At 38.7% G+C, this 18,582-nt stretch overlaps 2 protein-coding genes across 3 annotated transcripts in view; one reads left to right on the top strand and one right to left on the bottom strand.

The window, feature by feature from the left end:
- The first annotated feature begins 799 nt into the window (after positions 1–799).
- Positions 800–18,574, top strand: ASB14 (ankyrin repeat and SOCS box containing 14). The gene is made up of 11 exons (XM_077776648.1): positions 800–921; positions 2,378–2,432; position 2,556; positions 2,866–2,997; positions 3,095–3,253; positions 5,982–6,227; positions 8,897–9,068; positions 9,522–10,065; positions 12,369–12,522; positions 13,263–13,458; positions 18,533–18,574. The coding sequence occupies exons 1-10, from the start codon at positions 800–802 to the stop codon at positions 13,439–13,441; spliced, it is 1,764 nt and encodes a 587-aa protein (XP_077632774.1). The 3' UTR covers positions 13,442–13,458; positions 18,533–18,574.
- Positions 12,079–18,582, bottom strand: part of APPL1 (adaptor protein, phosphotyrosine interacting with PH domain and leucine zipper 1) — a 42,709-nt gene continuing 36,205 nt past the window's right edge. The window contains exon 23 of one of the 2 annotated variants that reach the window (XM_077776645.1): positions 12,079–12,474. The gene's annotated coding sequence lies outside the window, so the exon portion shown is untranslated. Of the gene's footprint in view, positions 12,497–18,582 lie in introns of both variants that reach the window. The other variant, XM_077776644.1, reaches the window with a different exon arrangement.

Raw genomic sequence — 18,582 nt, forward strand, 5'->3', positions numbered from 1 at the left:
AATGTTTAGTCCTTTAAATTTGATGAATATAGCAATGAAGAGAAGAGATCATGTTTCCAAATAGAGCTAAACCCCATGTAGAAAACAGGAGAATGTGCCAGACTGTCTTATGATCAAGTATTTATAGTAAAGCTATTAATGGAATGGTCACTACAGGGGGAGTGGAGATCCTAAATAGAAATGAAAATCCTGACGTGCTAATCTTACAGTGAAAACTCCCGTGCTCTCCTAAAGGATATAACAGAAGGTAAACATCTTGGTATGTGTTCGAACCTATTCTACGCTAAAACAGAAATGCTTTTTAAACAACGAAGTTATTGCCTAAGAAATACATTGTTTTTTACTACCACTATTCCTGTTCTGTTGTTATTATGAGAGTGCATATATTCCTATAACGTGTTTATTTTTAATATTTACTATGTCAGCATAAAGATGTGCTTTTGGGTGAGGGCTACAATCACTGAGAAAAAACTCATAAGCCAAGTTTAAAATCATTACTTTCATAGTTAAAATGGCACTAACCTAAGTTTTATACGAAATGCTGATTTTCCTGAGTAGGCATTAAGTAAATGGCTAATCATGGACACTTCTAATTTATACTGAATTTGTGGCAGTTCAGAATATTCTTTTGAATTTATGGGAAGAATATATAATGAATACTTTTTAAAATTTTGCATTTGCTTTATCACTCCTATCAATTTTATAGTTTTCTGAATTTCATTTGTAATGAAACTGATCATCTTTTCATAACTGGAAAAATATTGTCAGTTGATTGACTTGAAATCTGTCAGCGTCACACATGGATAATTATGCCAGTGACGAAGACACAGACGAGGACTTTGATACCCAGCTCATCATCCAGCAGAGCTTACAGGACTCTCACAACCCAGGAACTACACAGCATGCACCTGCAGATGACAGGTAATGGTATCTCCCTGGTAATGTCCTGTAAGGATTCAACAGCTGAGACTTGTCATTACATAAGGCTGTGAAAGACTAGAGAACTCTAATGCAGCCTGTCTTTGGTGAGCCAAGGAAGTTCATAAATCTAACCAACACACACAGAAAACTATCAACCTTAGTGGGAGATAGTGTAAGGTCCAGTCTTTTGATTCAGATCAAAAGGAGGAATCATGTAAACTTAAACCTCAGAAGAGACTCACCCTTTCAGAATTGTGTAATGACCCCACTAGAAAAGGACTCTGCATGTCCCTCAGTGATGTAAGAGTCGCCCTGGAGGCGGAATGTCCACAGCCGAGCACACCTGCTCAAATGCTCTCTGACTGATCTGCAACCTCACCCCCTAGTACTTACTATTTTCAGGGGTGACAAACCCCGGTTGCTTGGAATGGTGACTTCTATTTGCCTGCTGGAGGTAAAACTGGACAAATGTGTTTTAGCTCTAAGAGGCTTTATAATTAGAGATGCTGAAATACATTAAACCTATACTTTTTTTTTTTAAAGTAACAACCTCTTGGAGTGATCACTTTGTTCTGCACTATTTTTAAGCATTTCATAAATATTGCCTCATTTATATTTTAATTCTCATTACCTTTCTATGTGGTAAGTACTGTTATCCCCGTGTAGAAATGAGGCAACTGAGGGACAGGTGTTACCCAAGCTCTGTGAGAGGCAGGCAGTCATGCTTCAGCATCTCTTTACCACGCTATTCCTATAGTTTTGTGTTACATTTAGGAATAATCTTTAAAATCACCTTTGAATAAAGTTTTGTAAAGAAATTGGGTTTAGGGGCACCTGGGTGGCTTCAGTCGATTGAGTGTCCAACTTCAGCTCAGGTCATGATCTCAGTTTGTGAGTTCGAGCCCTGCATGTGCTCACTGCTGTCCGCGCAGAGCCTGCTTTGGATCCTCTACCCCTCCCCTGTGCTTGTGCTCTCTCTCTCTTCCTCACTCTTACTCAAAAATAAAAAACAATTGGGTTTATTAGATTATCTGTTATATTAAACTTGTGATTGAAACTTTTTAAGTTCATTCAGTAATAAAGTCATGATTTTAGGTTGAAAAGCATAAGATTTTGATGACTGAAATATTTCACAGAAATTAAAATTGACTATAGTTGTAGACTTCAGTTATTAGACTTGCAAGAATTGTATGGAACTTAGGAAGGCTTGCTGACTTGGTCGCACCCTCTCCCCAAGGAAGACAGACATGGGAGACTGGTGTCCCTGGAGCATGTTTAGGGTCACATTATATTTTGGAAGTATTCCCATTAAGCCTCATTGTAAGAGTTCATCCTTTGTTTACTACTACTGCCTTTACCCTCTCCTTGTGGTTTTTTGTTTTTGTTTTTTTAATCAAATGTCTTCCCTTTCCCTCAGTTTGGGGATTATATATATATATATTTTTTTTCTCTGCAGTTCCCATTCCTTTGTGAGCGCTGACTATAAGAAGATAATCGAAACAATAGAGACAGTTAAGTACTCTTCCTATTCTATCCCCTCCAACTTGTGGTAAGATGTGATGCAAAGGGCAGCACCTCCCCTCTGGGCTGATGAAAGCCTAGAAGCAGGTTCTCCCAAATGCTCAATGCTGTAGGGTCCACCACTGATTCTCGAGAGCCTGTGAGAAAATACTGCAGCACAACTTAGCAAAGAGTTCCTAGGCTCCTTGGCGGACTGAGCTGTTTCTCTATAACCACACGAGGGGTGGCCACAGGCCCAGGTGGTGTGGAACACTAGGCGAGCATCTGCTCGCTTGTCCTATGCCGTTTTAATGTGTCTCTCATGAAGGGCGGTGCTAGAACTCTGTTGTCTCATGCACTAACCCTGATGGTGGAATCTGGAAGCGGTATGGGCTGCCTTGTGTGTGCCAAATGTGAATCTGTGCCCATCTGACTTGTTAATAGGTAAGGAAGAGGCATTGGCACGCTTGACCAAGTACCATTCTGCTTTCGATGAAGCAGATGGGATAGGCTGGCTTCCTCTGCATAAGGCTGCGGTGCAACTAAATAAGAACATTTTGGAAATAACCCTGAAAGGTAAACTCCTTTTGTAACTCTTCCTGATGCTTCTGAGAAATAATTTTAAAATTTATTTCTGTATCTTAACCTGTGTTGTCTAATGGATTTACTGCAGCTTCAAAAGCCAGTGTGTGGGAGCAAACCACCCACAATGGGGAAACGCCACTTTTTTTGGCTGTCAGCAATTGCCTCTTAGAAAACGTCAGTTTTCTTCTTCTCAATGGCTGCAATCCGAATGCCAAGAATTCTGAAGGCAACTCTCCTCTTCTTACAGGTAAATTAATACTTTGTCTCTGGAAAACAGTCTGTCATTCTGCACGTCCTCAATCCCAGAGGTTTCAAAGGCAACTTTAAAAAATTTTTTTCGTAGTTTTTATTTTAATTCCAGCTAGATAACAGACAATGTTATATTAGTTTCAGGTTTCAGGAGTCCAGTATAGTGACTCAACACCCGGTGCCCATCACAAGTGCATTCCTTAATCCTCATCACATTTCACCCATTCCCCTGCCCACCTCCCCTCTGGCAACATCAGTTCTCTATAGTTAAGAGACTGTTTCTTGGTTTGCCTCTTTTCTTCTCCTTTGCTCATTTGTTTCTTAAATTCCACAGATGAGTGAAATCATATGGTATTTGTCTTTCTCTAACTGATTTCGCCTAGGATAACTCTCTAGCTCTATCCACATCGTTGCAAACAGAAAGGCAGCTTTTTGTACATAGTTGGAGTGCTGTCATTCTGGTCCCAGCTGACCCATGTCATGGGTACCTGACCCTCAGCTTTCTATAGACTTGCCCTTGAGGTGGCCTGACGCAAAATCTCTGCCAACTGGCTGATCATTTTGCATGGTGTCTTAATCAATTTATTTATGTGTAAGAAATAGAAAAGGTGAGCAGAGTAGGGAGAGGCAGCCAATGGTTGGGTAAAGATGGCAGATTGAATACAAATGGCTAATTTCGCTCCCTCCTGAGGCTTCACTAAAATGATAGTTAAGAAATTGTTTTAATGAGGGAAGATACAAAAGAATGAGAAGAACAGGAGAGGAGACAACAGCAACACAGTTTTTTAAAACCTGGAGAGCAGGTGGATGAGAAGTCAGTGACAAGAAAGCCAAATCTTAACTTGGCAGTGGGGAAAGCAGCACAATTATATCAAAAGGCTTGGAAGTTGTTGGGGGTGGTTACCTCATGGAGCATGGATGAAGGACAGGCAGCTAACAGAGGATTGGTTGAACACTATTAAGGAACGAGTAGCCGGAGCAATAGATCCCTTCTCCCTACCCACCTGAATTCTGGACAAGGGTAGACAAGGGTAGGAGTACTGGATTGAAATACTGGAGGAATTAAGCAAACATAGGCCAAGACCTCCCAGCCCTCCTCTTCCACTAGGATTCTAGAAAGATGGCAATCAGAACTTTACCCTTCAAGAGGAGGCTTCTCTGGGGAATATGATATACCCAAAAAGAAAGAATTAAAGAGAGTGAAATTGGGGGTTCCCCAACAAATGGCCCAGGCACAGCCACATAGAGTTATGACCACACTCCAAGAGCCCCTCCCAACATTGAGGATTCCCAGTCAGCTTTTTAGTCCCCAACTCTTAATCATGAGCAGATAGCCAAGGACTATCTGAGAAAAGTTATCAACAGAGATAAGAAACTTGGAGGAGACAGACGATTTAGAGAAAATAAAATGTAGGGGGAAATTATGATTAATTTTGAGAAATTAGTGAAAAATAATGAAATAATAGGACATTACCAAAAACCTGAACAAAACAGAACCAAAAATGCTCTTGGAAATTAAAAATATGATAGCAGAAATATAAAACTCAGAACAGAAGCTGGGAGATAAAGTTTAGGAAAGTTTCCAGAAGAAGATAAAAAATGGGAAATAAGAAAGAAAACGAAAAAAACTAGGACAACCTAAGAGGAGCAACACATGATCTTAGAAATACTAGAAAGAGAAGAGACAACATGGAGGTGGTCTATCATCGTGAAATAAGACAGGAGAATGATTTCTTAAAACAAAGGACATGTGTTTCCAGAATCAAAGGCCATACTAAATTGCCAGCTAAATGAGTTAAAAAAAAAACAAAAACAAAAGACCCAATACCCTTGGCATTTAGTATTTCCAGTCCCACAGCACTTTCTATGGCACATTAGAAACAGTCACAGACAGAATTCACACTGATTCAACATCTGGCACCTAGCAAGATTCCTCATACACAGTGGTGTCAATAATTAACAAATGGATAGGAGGATTAAGTTGTTTCAGAATCTTGAAGGACTTAAAGGTGATCATCCAAATGTGAATAACAGCATAAATGTAGAAAAAAACAACTAGAAAATTTTAACAAAGCACAAGGTTAAAAACCATATCCTAATTATTGTTTTTTTGTTTTTGTTTAAAGCACCTATGAGCATTTCTAGGACTATACTGGGTATTTAAGTTCCTATTTTCTTGAGGGAGGAACATAAAAATGATAAATGAAAATTTTTTTCATTTTCTTTAATTTTAATTTTTTAAAATGTTTTATTTAATTCTGAGAGAGAGAGGGAGACAGCGTGAGCAGGGGAGGGTCAGAAAGAGAGGGAGATACAGAATCCAAAGCAGGATCCAGGTTCTGAGCTAGCTGTCAGCATAGAGCCCAACGCAGGGCTCAAACCCACGAACCGTGAGATCATGACCTGAGCCAAAGTTGGATGCTTAACTGACTGAGCCACCCAGGTGACCCTGATAATTTTTATATGTTTATGTCTTTCATACACATAAGCAGCCAATAGACAGTAACTGTTCATGGCTTACAGAAAAGACAATAGGCTATTGATGTCAATATTAATATTATTTGATGTATGCCTCATTTAACAGTGTGTTTTCTAGATACAAAATGCTGGCCCATGGGGGTAGCCAGGAAGAGGTCGTTAAGAAGCCTAAGGGACACTGGCTAATAAGATACTCTGGCCATAATTTCCCGGTGAACATTAAGACTACTTCACTTCCAACTTCCCAGCTGTTCTCCATGACTCCTACGACATGGCCTCCTTGCTGATCAGCCATGGGGCAGATGTCAATCTGCGGTGTACCAACGAGAGGACCGCTCTCCATGAAGCAGCCAAACTGGGCAGGCGGGACATAGTGAAGTTGCTGCTGGTTTCTGGGGCACACCCTGATCCACGGAGCTCCTACGGATTCACTCCTCTTGCTCTTGCTGCCCAAAGTGGATACACTGAAATCATGGAAATGTTATTGCAGAAAGGCAAGATTTTCTATACGGTCAGCACACCCCCAAGGGTTAATGTGGTGCAAGCATCCTCCTTTACATGGAGAACTTCAAAATAATAGAAGTTAACATTTTATTTAAGCCTAACAGACGTCTGATGAAAGTGTGTGTTAATACTGGCTACTAAAAAGCCTAAACTAGAGATTGAATATTTCTCATTTGATGTGAAGTAATTTCCCTAAAATTACTAGGATGCCCAATACTCTTCTGCATAATGTTCCCCGACCGTGCTGAGGATGGTTGTTTTTCTTTTTTCTTTATTTCTGAGAGAGCGAGAGAGACAGCGTGAGCAGGGGAGGGTCAGAGAGAGAGGGAGACACAGAGTCTGAAACAGACTCCAGGCTCGGAGCTAGCAGTCAGCACAGAGCCCGACGCAGGGCTCGAACCTAAGAACCATGAGATCATGACCTGAGCCAAAGTCAGACGCTTAACCGACTGAGCCACCCAGGCGCCCCACGATGGTTGTTTTTCAAATTTTTGCATGCTGTCCTTTTCTAGATTCACAGAATGAAAGACCCACATTACCCCCTACATGTTGTCACTGCTAAGTCATGAGGCAGTCCGATGTGTTATCAGATGCTTCCGTTGTTGGCAAGTTTTTCCTGACTGTCTCTTTGGGTCCCAGCTCTCCCTTTAGTAATAACCAAGACCCTGAGAGAAGGGGAAGGCAACGTACATTTACTGAGTACTTTCTAAGCACCAGGCATTAAGCTACCAATGCTGCCTCATGTGATCTTCTAAAACCCTAGGCAGTAGATATTATCCTCATTTTACACTTAAGGAAAGAGGGTCAGGGATGGTACCAGTTGCAGGACTTTCCTTTAAACGTGCCCTCTCCTGCCACCAAGTCAAGATCCTGGTTTTACTGGCAGAGTCCTTGGATCAGAGAACTTTGGCCTTTATGTCTTTGAGGAGGACCCTTCCCCCCGCCCCATTGATGACACTGTTAGGTGAAGCAATGCAGTATCTAAAGCTTTTTTTTTTTCCCAAAGCAAATCTTTGCCAGTATTAATGAAGTCCCAATATTAGAATTACCTTCTGTATTCTCCTTCCTGTTTATGTCCAGAAGCCTTATTATTTCTTTCTTTACCAATACACAGTCCTGGTCTCCAATATTCTAGACTACAGGAATTCCTATATTTAAGAACAACTTTCTGCTTTATAGACTTACCTGAAACTTTCCTATCATACAGGAGAGGCTGTTACAGTTTCCAATCAGTGGCCATAAGACATTTTAAGTAAGATGTTTTAAATGAGCAACAGCAGAGATGTCTAAGTCATTGGCTAGAATAACAAAAATAAACACTAGATCCTTCACGTAACAATAAGAGTAACATTTTGTATAGAACACTGATTAAAATATAAAGAAGAGACTTTCAGATTTTAAACCTTAAGTCTAAAGAAACCAGCATGAGTTGATCTGAATGAATATTTCCCTGCGGTAACTCCCTTATGACATAATTTGCACAAAGTGACATAACTAGTAAATGGCAGAGCCAAGGTTTGAACCACATCTGTCTCGTTCCAAATCATGTTACTTTACCACCCTGCATTACTAGAGTAGAAACACAGCATCATAGAAATAGGCCATGGGTCCGGCGTACCTGTATGTGAATCCTGACTACCTTGCTTACCAGCTGCGGGTCTCTGGGGAAGTCACTTCACCTCAATGAGCCTCAGGTTTTTTCATGTTTAAAATGAAGATACTAGTATCTGCTTGTTAGGGTTGTTGTGAAGTTTAGAAATTATGCACAGGAACCTGCACATAGTGAGCACTCATCCCATGGCAGCTTATTAGACACGTCTTCATGCATTCTAGGAGGGGTTCTCTGAGACAGCCACGGTATTCTGATGACTATGGAGTCTATTTACTAATTTTAAGCCACTACATCTTTTTTATAAGAGCTGTGAATGTGCCCAGAATGTTCTCCTTTCCCTTTGTCCATTTTCAAAGGCTACTCTTTCTTCAAAACCCATTTTATTGAGAGGTCTTCTGCAACTGACCTAAACCTCCTTTCTTCACCATCTAGTTCCCCTCAAAATCCAGAACTGAGACCTTTGAGAGGACATTGGGCCCCCACTTGTACTCTTATTATCCACACCATCACATGATAGCATATTGGACACTACAATTTATCCTTTTAACTATGAGTCCCCAACTTCAAATGCAAACACCTACAGGTGTGTCTTACTATGAACACCCCCCCTAAAAACATTAAAAACAGAACAAATGCCATTTTCCACCCTAACATCAGCAGATGGCATGGTGTTACAGTCCAATGGGATTGTTGGTCCCATCCTATACCTAAGGGTGGGGTAAGCGGACTTTAACAGGCTGGTCTGGAATCAAAATCTCCTTTGAAATTATTTTTCCTGGAAATTTCAAGCTCCAAACAACTAACTTAAAAAATGACCCTGAAAGAACCTACTTCTAACTTAGAGACTGCTTGTGCCATTTCTTCCTTCCCCAACTACATAATAAACTGGCTGAGAGCAGGCGGCCCATGTTTTAGTTCTTTGACTTCATAGTGCTTTGCTAAAGTGGCTCCTTAATAATTGCTTTTTGGTGGTGCTTATATATTAAGAATGCATAAGCAATAGAGCGGAAAAGACTTTTCGCATAACAAGACTTTTTCTCCTCTTAGGAGCTAATGCTCTTGGTCAGGCCTCTGACTCTTCTTCCATCTTACTTGAAGCCGCCAGCGGAGGAAATCCAGATTCTGTATCTCTCTTGCTAGAGCATGGAGCTGATGCCAACATCCCTAAGAATTCAGGCCACCTTCCCATTCATGTGGCAGCTGACAGAGGCCACTTGTTGTAAGTTCCATTACATTGCTGCAAATAATAGAAACAGTCATAGCTATGGGTTTCTTTGGAGCAGCTTCTGGGAACTTTATATTCTTCTTCTCTGATCCTATACTTCCAACACCACTTTTAAAGATAAACTTGACCAGTTAGAAAGTGAAGTCAGGCATCCTCTGTAGCCACAGAAGAGACATAAAACTATTTTATTACGGTCTTCAGGCAATAAGGGGAACTCCAGGTCTCACTAGTTGGACTAATTCTGAGTTTTATATCTAGACAACAGTTTCATTTAACTTTACTAAGTATCTGAGCTTTTGCATGCAGGAATCATACGTTTTTTTGGGTAAGGGGTTCTAAATGCCACCTGCTAATACCATCTGTACTAGTATAAAATAATCATAAACAGGTTAATACCGCATCTTAACAGAAACAATTTTTTAAATACCCTCTGAAATTCTTTCTCAGAGCCCTGAAGATTTTGGTTCCAGTTACGGATTTTGCTGCCATTAAGCAGAGTGGCATCAGTCCGGTCCACTGTGCAGCAGCAGGGGCACACCCCCACTGCCTGGAGCTCCTCATCCAGGCTGGATTTGATGTAAACTTCATGCTAGATCAGAGAATTCGCAAACACTATGATGACCATAGGAAGTCAGCTTTGTATTTTGCTGTATCAAATGGTGACCTCTCTTCAGTTAAGCTGCTTCTGGGTGCTGGAGCTCTGCCTAATCAAGACCCAGTTAACTGCCTCCAGATAGCCCTAAGGATGGGCAACTATGAGCTGATAAGTCTGCTGCTACGGCATGGGGCCAACGTCAATTACTTCTGCAGAGTCAACCCTTTACATTTCCCATCAGCACTGCAATATACACTGAAAGATGAAGTCATGCTCAGGATGCTGTTGAATTATGGGTATGACACAGAGCGATGCTTTGATTGTCCCCATGGAAACAAAGTTCATCCTTGCTATACTTTTGAAGGCTGGACATCTACAGTTATCAAAGACACTATGGTAAGTGCACAGTATTGTCTGTATCAACTTATACAATCATTATTAGTGGCCCTGGACTACAGCAAGAGAGGACTCCATCCATTCTCTCCAGAAGATCATAGTTCAAAAGATTTTTAATTTTTAAAGTTTATTTATTTTGAGAGAAAGGGAGTTAGCAGAGGGCAGAGAGAGTGGGACAGAGAGAATCCCAAGCAGGCTTCATGCTGTCAGCACAGAGCCGGATGCAGGGCTCAATCTTATAAACTGTGAGATCACGACCTGAGCTAAAATTGAGTTGGACACTTAGCCAATCAACTGGGCTACCCCAGCACCTTGAAAAGATTTTAATATGATAAATACGTGGTAAAATAAACATGATAGTAGATGCAGAAATGGTTCAGAGGGAAGTGATTTAACTTTACCTAGGGAGTTTCACAAATGAACTAGCATCTGAGTCAAGTTTTAAAGAATGAATGTAGTGGTACAAAGCAGTTATGTTTTGTCGTTGAAGGGCTGAGTTATTGAGCTAAATGTTTCTAGGGTCCTAATACCTGTACCCTTTGGTTTTTGGCTATCTCTTTCAGGTCTAAAATTTGATTAAATAGGTTTCTTTGACCACTTTAAAAAAAATTTTTATAGTTTATTTATTTTTGAGACAGAGAGAGACAGAGCATGAGTGGGGGAGAGGCAGAGAGTGAGGGAGACACAGAATCCAAAACAGGCTCTGGGCTCTGAGCTGTCAGCACAGAGCCTGATGCGGGACTCAAGCCCACAAACTGTGAGATCTGACCTGAGCCGAAGTCAAAGGCTTAACCGACTGAGCCACCCAGGTTCCCCTCTTTGGCCACCTTTTTAATGAAAAAGAAATCATAATAAATACAGTTGACTACCCTCTTCTTCTTGAGATGTGTTCCTCTTGTGATGTCTTCATCACACCAGTCTCCTATTTTCCCCCTAACTGGTCATTTCTATTTTCCCCAACTTGAGCTCACCCCCTACTTTTCAAAAAGCTGCCACTCTTCAGGTTTCATGTGTTACCTTCTCAAAAAGGCTCTTCCTTCCCCATCCATCTTATCTAAGGTCATTGTTTTCCCTAATCTTCTGATAATGCTGTTTCTTTTATAGAACTTACCACTTTCTGAAATTATCTTTTTAACATTTTACTAATTACATGTCTCCTCCACAAATACATCAGTGTAAGTAAGCTCTTCTTCACCACTTTCCTCAGCTTAGAGATCTGTGCTCAGCACACAGTAGATGCACGATGCACTATAAATACGAGTTCATATTAAAATCAAAACAAAAATTATATAGTGAAATGAAGAAAACACTTTGAGTCAATTCTGAAAAGTGAAGGCAACATATTAATACTGTATATGATTTTTAGGTTCTGATTAATGTAGGAATGGGCAATTAGGTATATATCATCTTGTATTATTTCCTTTTTTTTTTTGTTTTATTTTTATTATTGAGACAGAAACAGAGCATGAGTGGGGGAGGCGCAGAGAGAGAGGGAGACACAGAATCTGAAGCAGGCTCCAGGTTCTGAGCTGTCAGCACAGAGCCCGACGCAGGGCTTGAACCCATGAACCATGAAATCATGACCTGAGCTGAAGTCAGACTTCAGCTTAACCGACTGAGCCACCCAGGTGCCCCTATTTCCTGACTTTTAAGGTAGTAGTATTTGACTTCTTACACGGGCATCTTGTCTGAGAGCATGTAAATTACCTACCGGCAGAAACTATCATATCCTTCAGGCATGAGGGTAGGGGTAGGTTGTGAATGACAGAAAACCCAAAATGAAAGTGATTTTAATAAGGTGGCTCATTCCCTTCACATAAATAAAGGCCACAGGTAAACAGCCTTCTAACTGGGCAGCTCCTGACATGAGACACTTGCATCCACATTCCAGCCAGCAAGGAGGCAGGCAGGCAGAAGCCACACACACCCTGTTCTTCCTTGAAGTGCATTCTGGGGGTTGCTCACACTTCCACTCAAATCTCTTTGGCTAGAACTTACGTGGCTACATACAGGTGCAAGGAAGCTGGAGAGGTAATCTTTATTCCAATGGCCTTGTGGCCGACCAAAGGGGACAATGGATATTGATAACTATTTCTTTCACACCCTGGTTACATCTTACATAGTTCTGAAGATACAGTAGTATTTTTCCATATGTTAGAGCTAAGAAATAATTTCCTTGTTCAATGCCTAGTTTATAAATGAGGGGCTTGAGACCTTGGTTCCTGACTTCGAGTTCAGCGTTCTAAACCCCAAAGTTACTTCAGTTTTTCATTTGCTTTCATAGTTCCAATTTTCTTCCTTAGTTCTGTGAAGTAATAACTTTGTCATGGCTGCAACATCTCTCTGGGAAGGTGGTTCGAGTGATGCTTGATTACGTTGATCAAGTTCGAATCTGTTCAAAGTTGAAAGCTGTGCTCCAAAAACAGGGGCTCTGGTCAGAAATCCATTTTATCTTAAGTGAGTATCCTTCTTCCTTGTAAAAGATTTTTACCAAAAATACTAAATGTATTCTTATTTGTTTTATAAAACATTGTCTTCTGTTTAAAAGGTTTACCTAAAGAAACCAAGGAAAATACTATTCCTATCTAAAAATTACTATTTATTACTTAACTTTGTACTTCTTACCATTTCCCAGTAGATAAAATCTGCTAGGTAATCACACATAATATGTGATTCCTCCTAATCCCACAGAACACTGTACATATAGGAATTAAAAGCTATGAAATGGCAACAAAAATGGGTGAGAAAAAGTGAGGATCTAAGCCCGCAGAGAGTATCAAATGACCCTCCCAACCACATTCTTTCAGAGTAGCACAGAAGTCTAATTAAGAATTTCTTAGATCTAATCTCCTCCTTGGTGGTGATCTTTAGTTCTTAGCCTGACCCAGAGGGACAGGACAGGGTGAGAGAGTGGTTAATACTCAAACATTTAAGAATTTCAGGTCTCACAGGCCAGACCCATAACTGATGCCAGTCTTTGGATCCTTAACTTGACATGGTTCGAAAAATCATATCTACAGGAAGGGTCACAAGGAGAAGGGAAAAGCTGTTTCCCTTTTAACGTTTCCATTTCAACACAGCAAATAAAAATTTTGGTGGCTTAAGTATAACATACATTTGCCTATTAAACCCTAAGATCACTAGAAAAAGGAACAGTTCTTTTTCGTTTGGATAACATGTGTTTCTCTCATTTTTAGCAAACCCTCGATCCCTCAAACATTTGTGCCGCCTGAAGATCCGGAAGTGTATGGGGCGGTTACATTTGCGCTGCCCCGTCTTCATGTCATTTCTTCCATTACCAAACCGTCTAAAGGCATATATCCTTTACAAAGAATATGACCTTTATGGACAAGGAGTTTTCACAGGAACCTGGTAATCAAACTGGATGAAAAGGTACATTTCTTTGAGCTATAGTTCTTAAAATTTGACTTGTTATATAGGATTCATTATTTCTCACTTTACCTAGCAACTAAAATCTCAATGCAAGTCTACACTTAATACTATCTTAATATTTTTAATATTGCTTCTCAAGAGCATTCTGAAAGGAAGTTTAAAAAAAGAAACCCAAACTGTAAAAGTTCCATTAACAGAAATATCAGTTCTCACTCTGTACTGATTTTACATTAAATGTACGAATCTACATTTCTACATGCTCAAAATAGATGCCACCTTCAATAATTCAAGAGAATTCTTAACAGTAATCCTTTTTATAGAGAAGTACATACATAAAATGTCTTAGTAATTACATTGAATAAAATACTGACCCTAGTACTTGACCTACAAGTTAGCTGTTCTTGTGCAAAAGTCCCAAGGCCAGCTCAATGCCTGTTTACTGGTGGAGCCCTGCACTGAAGTGGGGTAATTTGGCTAACAATTGCAATCTCAGTTGCAATGTTATCATTAATGGGAAACATGCAGTCCTTTCCACAAAACCCTGGCTAAGGGTTCCCATTTATTGGTTAATGTTATCACTGGAATAGAAATTAAAAGGGTTTTCAGATGGCTTATGATTTTCTGTACTGATTCTACTGCAGTACTAGACACATAAGAGGGACTCACTGATAGCAGCTGTATTTATTTTTTAATTATTTTCTATTAAATTTTTAAGTTTGTTTATTTTTGATAGAGACAGACAGCATAAGCAGGGGAGGGGTAGAGAGAGGGAGAGAGAGAATCACAAGCAGGCTCTACACTGTCAGCACAGAGCTCAGTGCAGGGCTCAAACTCATGAACCATGAGATCGTGTCCTGAGTCGAAACCAAGAGTCAGATGCTTAAATGATGGAGCCACCCAGGTGCCCCTTTTTAAATTATTTAAAACATTTTAATTCTAGTTGTTAACACACTGTGTTAACTTAGTTTCAGATATACAATATAGAGATTCAACAATTCTATACATTCATTACTCAGGGTTCATCAAAAGTGCACTGCTTAATCCCCATCACCTATTTCATGCATCTTCTCACCAACATCCCCTCTGGTAGCCATCAGTTTGTTCTCTATAGTTAAGAGTCTGTTTCTTGATTTGCCTCTCTTTCCCTATGTTCATTTGTTTTGTTTCTTAAATTCCACATATGAGTGAAATCAGATGGTATTTTTATCTGATTTGTATATTTTCTAGATGCATGTTATTTGCTTAGCATTATATTCTCTAGATGCATGTTATTGCAAATGGCTAGATTTCATTGTTTATGGCTGAATAATATTCCACTGTGTATGAATACCATTTATTTTTTGTCCATTCATCTACAGTGGACACTTGGGCTGCTTCCATAATTTGGCTATTGTAAATAATGCTGCACTAAACAGGGGTGCATGTATCATTTTGAATTAGTATTTTTATATAAGTTTTGGGAGTAATACCCAGTAGTGCAATTACTGGATCATATGGTAGTTCTATTTTTAACTTTTTGAGTAAACTCCATACTGTTTCTCACAGCGACTACACCAGTTTGCATTCCCACCAACAGTGTACAAGGATTCCTTGCCAACACTTGTTTCTTGTGTTTTTTAATATAGCCATTCTGACAGGTGTGAGATATCACGTTAAAGTTATTTACATTTCCCTGATGATGATATTGAGTATCTTTTCATGTTTATTGGCCATCTGTAGGTCTTCTTTAGAAAAATGTCTGTTCATGTCTTCTGCCCATTGTTTAATTGGATTATTTGTTTCTTGGGTGTTGAGTTGCATCAGTTCTTTATATTAACAACCCTTTATCAGATGTGTTATTTGCAAATATCTTCTCCCATTCATTCAGTAGGTTGGGTGCCTTTTTTGTTTTAACGATTTGTTTCCTTTGCTGTGCAGAAGCATTTTATTTTGATGTAATCTCAATAGTATCTTTTTGATTTGATTTCCCTTGCCTCAGGAGACTTATCTAGAAAAATGTAGCCGTGGCTGATGTCAGAGACATTAATTACTACCTGTGCTCTCTTCCTGGATTTTTATAGTTTCAGGTCTCACATTTAGGTCCTTAATCCATTTTATTTGTGTATGGTGTAAAAACATGGTCCAGTTTCCCTAATACCATTTGCTGAAGAGATTTTTCCCCACTGCATATTCTTGCCTCCTTTGTCAAAGATTGAGGGGAAAAAAAGAGGTTAAATGACCATAAGACTGTGGGCATATTTCTGGGTTTTCTATTGTGTTCCATTGAGCTATGTCTATTTTTATGCCAGTAAAATTTTGATTACTACAGTTTTATAACCTAAGTTCATGAAGCCTGAAGTTGTGATTCCTCCAGTTTTTTCAGGATGGCTTCGGCTATTCAAGGTCTTTTGTAATTCCATACAAATTTTAGGTTTGCTCTAGTTCTGTGAAAAATGCTATTATTTTGATAGCAGTTGCATTAAATCTGTAGCTTGCTTTGGGTAGTATAGACATTTTAACAATATTTGTTTTTCCAATCCATAAGCATGGGATGTCTTTCCATTTCTTTGTGTCATCCTCGGTTTCCCTCATCAATGTTTTATAGTTTTCAAAGTTCAGGTCTTTCACCTCTTTGGTTAAGTTTATCCCTAATTTGTTTGTTTATTTATTTATTTATTTTTTGGTGCAATTATAAATGGAAGGGGTTTTTAATAGTTTTAGTTACAATTCCAGTTAGTTTACATACAGTGTAATATTAGTTTCATGTGTAGGATTTAGTGATTCAACCTTTCCATACAATACCCAATGCTCATTACAAGTGCACGCCTTCATCTCCAACACCTATTTAACCTATCCCTGCACCCAAGTCCCCTCTGGTAACCATCAGTTTATTCTCTACAGTTAAGAGTATGTTTCTTTGCCTCTTTTTCTTTTAATTTCACTTACTGCTGCTTCGTTATTAATGCGTAGGAATATGCAACAGATTTCTGTACATTGATTTTGCATCTTGAGACTTTACTGAATTCATTTATTAGTTCTAGTCGTCTTCTGGTGGAATTGCAGAATTCACATCTGCAAATAGTGAAAGTTTTACTTCTTTGCCAATTTGGATGCCTTTAATTTCCTTTTTGTTATCTAACTGCTGTGGCTAACTAGGACGTCTAGTACTATGTTGAATAAAAGTGAGGTGAGTAGACATCGTTGTCTTGTTTCTGACCTTGGGGAAAAGCTCTTGGTTTTTCCCCATTGAATGTGAAGTTCACTGTGGATTTTTCATATTTGGCCTTCATTATGCTGAGGTAAATTCTCTCTAGACCTACTTTGCTGAGGGTTTTTATCATGAATGGATGTTGTACTTTGTCAAATGCTTTTTCTGCATCTATTGAGATAGGATCTTTATCCTTCCTTATATCATGTTGATTGATTTCTGAATATTGAACCACTCTTGCATCCTGGGAATAAATTTTGATTATGAATAATTTTTTTAATGTATTGTTGGGTTCTCTTTGCTAGTATTTTGTTGAGGATTTCCACATCGATATCCATCAGAAATACTGGCCTGTAGTTCACTTTTTTTTGGTGGTGTTTTTATCTGGTTTTGTTAGCAGTGTGATACTGACCTCATAGAATGACTTTGCAAGTTTTCCTTCCTCTTGTGTTTTTTGGAATAGTTTGAGAAGAGTAGATATTAATTCTTAAATGTTTGGTAGAATTAACCTGTGAAGCCATCTGGTCCTGGGCTTTTGTTTGAAGTTTTTATTACTAATGCAATTTCTTTGCTGGTAATTGGTCTGTTCAAATTTTCTATTTCTTCCTGCTTTAGTTTTGTTAAGTTATATTTCTAGGAATTTATTTCTTCTAAGTTATCTAATTTGTCAGCATATAACTTTTCATAATCTTCTAATTGTATTTCTGTGGTATTGGTTATTTCTTCTTTTTATTTGGATTTTTTAAAATGAGTGTGGCTAGGGGTTTAGAGGTTTATCAATTTTGTTGATCTTTCCAAAGAACCAGTTCCTGGTTTCATTGATCTATTTTTTTGTTCCAATTCATTTATTTCTGCCCTAATCTTTATTATTTATTTCCTTCCTTCTGCTGCTTTGGTGTTTTGTTTGTTCATTTAGCTCTTTTAGGTGTAACGTTAGGTCGTTTTGAGATTTTTCTTCCTTTTTGAGTTAGGCCTATACTGCTATACATCTCCTTCTTAGAACTATGATAAAAGCAGTTATAGAATGTAGGTTAAATTTTTATTTCTATATATTCTATGCTGAAGGTAAATACAGGTATCTGGACATGGAAAGTGAGGAATGTGAAGAAACCTGCATTCAACCAAACCTGTGTAGCATTTTGATGGCACATCAACAAGAACAGAGTGGAGGGTAGGATGATGTAGTTCATTTTCACCACAGGCCCCGTCACCTATAGCCTTGTTATTTGTATGTTTAGTGTTTGTTAGTATACTTTTTTTCGCATAATATAGTCCATCTGAGGAAAACTGAAGTTATAGGATCTCTTTCTGATGTGGAGATTCATGGCTATATCTTCAGTAAGCACAGATTTACGGTTACTTTTAATGATACAATTTTCACATTAAAACTTGCAAAATTAGCTGACATGAATTTTTATTTTTTAAATCAAATTGTGGTGTCTGTGAGTAGTGGATTATAGATATGTCAATATACAAATAGATTTAGGATATACATGCACTTAGATAAGTTACATAATTCTAAAGTTAGTTTTATCCACTCCCTGAACCTTCCAAAAGTGTACATACACTTTATAAAATTCAAAAAAAATTAGAACAGAAACTTCCAATAGAAGAAAAGAACTTGGTAAGTGCTATAGGAAAGTATAAAGAGCACACGGGATGAATATGCATGAGTATTAAAATTAATTACAGGCCAAGCCCACTTAAGCTGGTGTATACAATAACCTGCCCCTTTAAATTATTTCTTTGAAGATAGCAAGTATATATTGTCTGTAACATGTCTAGGGTAATTACTGAAAAGTCTATTTTTCTAAAAAAAAAAAGCCACTAGTGATGAATTAGTATCACGTCCCAATAAGTGACTGGTTTTTTTTTTTTTCATTTTAGCTGTTACGGAATTGCAGTGGGCCAAGATGTGTAATTATGGTGTCAAAACA

Source organism: Crocuta crocuta, unplaced genomic scaffold (genome assembly GCF_008692635.1).
Source record: "Crocuta crocuta isolate KB4526 unplaced genomic scaffold, BGI_CrCroc_1.0 scaffold87, whole genome shotgun sequence".
Classification (NCBI taxonomy): domain Eukaryota; kingdom Metazoa; phylum Chordata; class Mammalia; order Carnivora; family Hyaenidae; genus Crocuta; species Crocuta crocuta.

Bases quoted from the DNA above. Each gene is read 5' to 3' on its own strand.
- ASB14 (XM_077776648.1), top strand. From the start codon at position 800: ATGGATAATTATGCCAGTGACGAAGACACAGACGAGGACTTTGATACC. The intron at 6,228-8,896 runs GCAAGATTTTCT...TTCTCCTCTTAG, and splicing joins GGAAATGTTATTGCAGAAAG to GAGCTAATGCTCTTGGTCAG. The intron at 12,523-13,262 runs GTGAGTATCCTT...TCTCATTTTTAG, and splicing joins AGAAATCCATTTTATCTTAA to CAAACCCTCGATCCCTCAAA.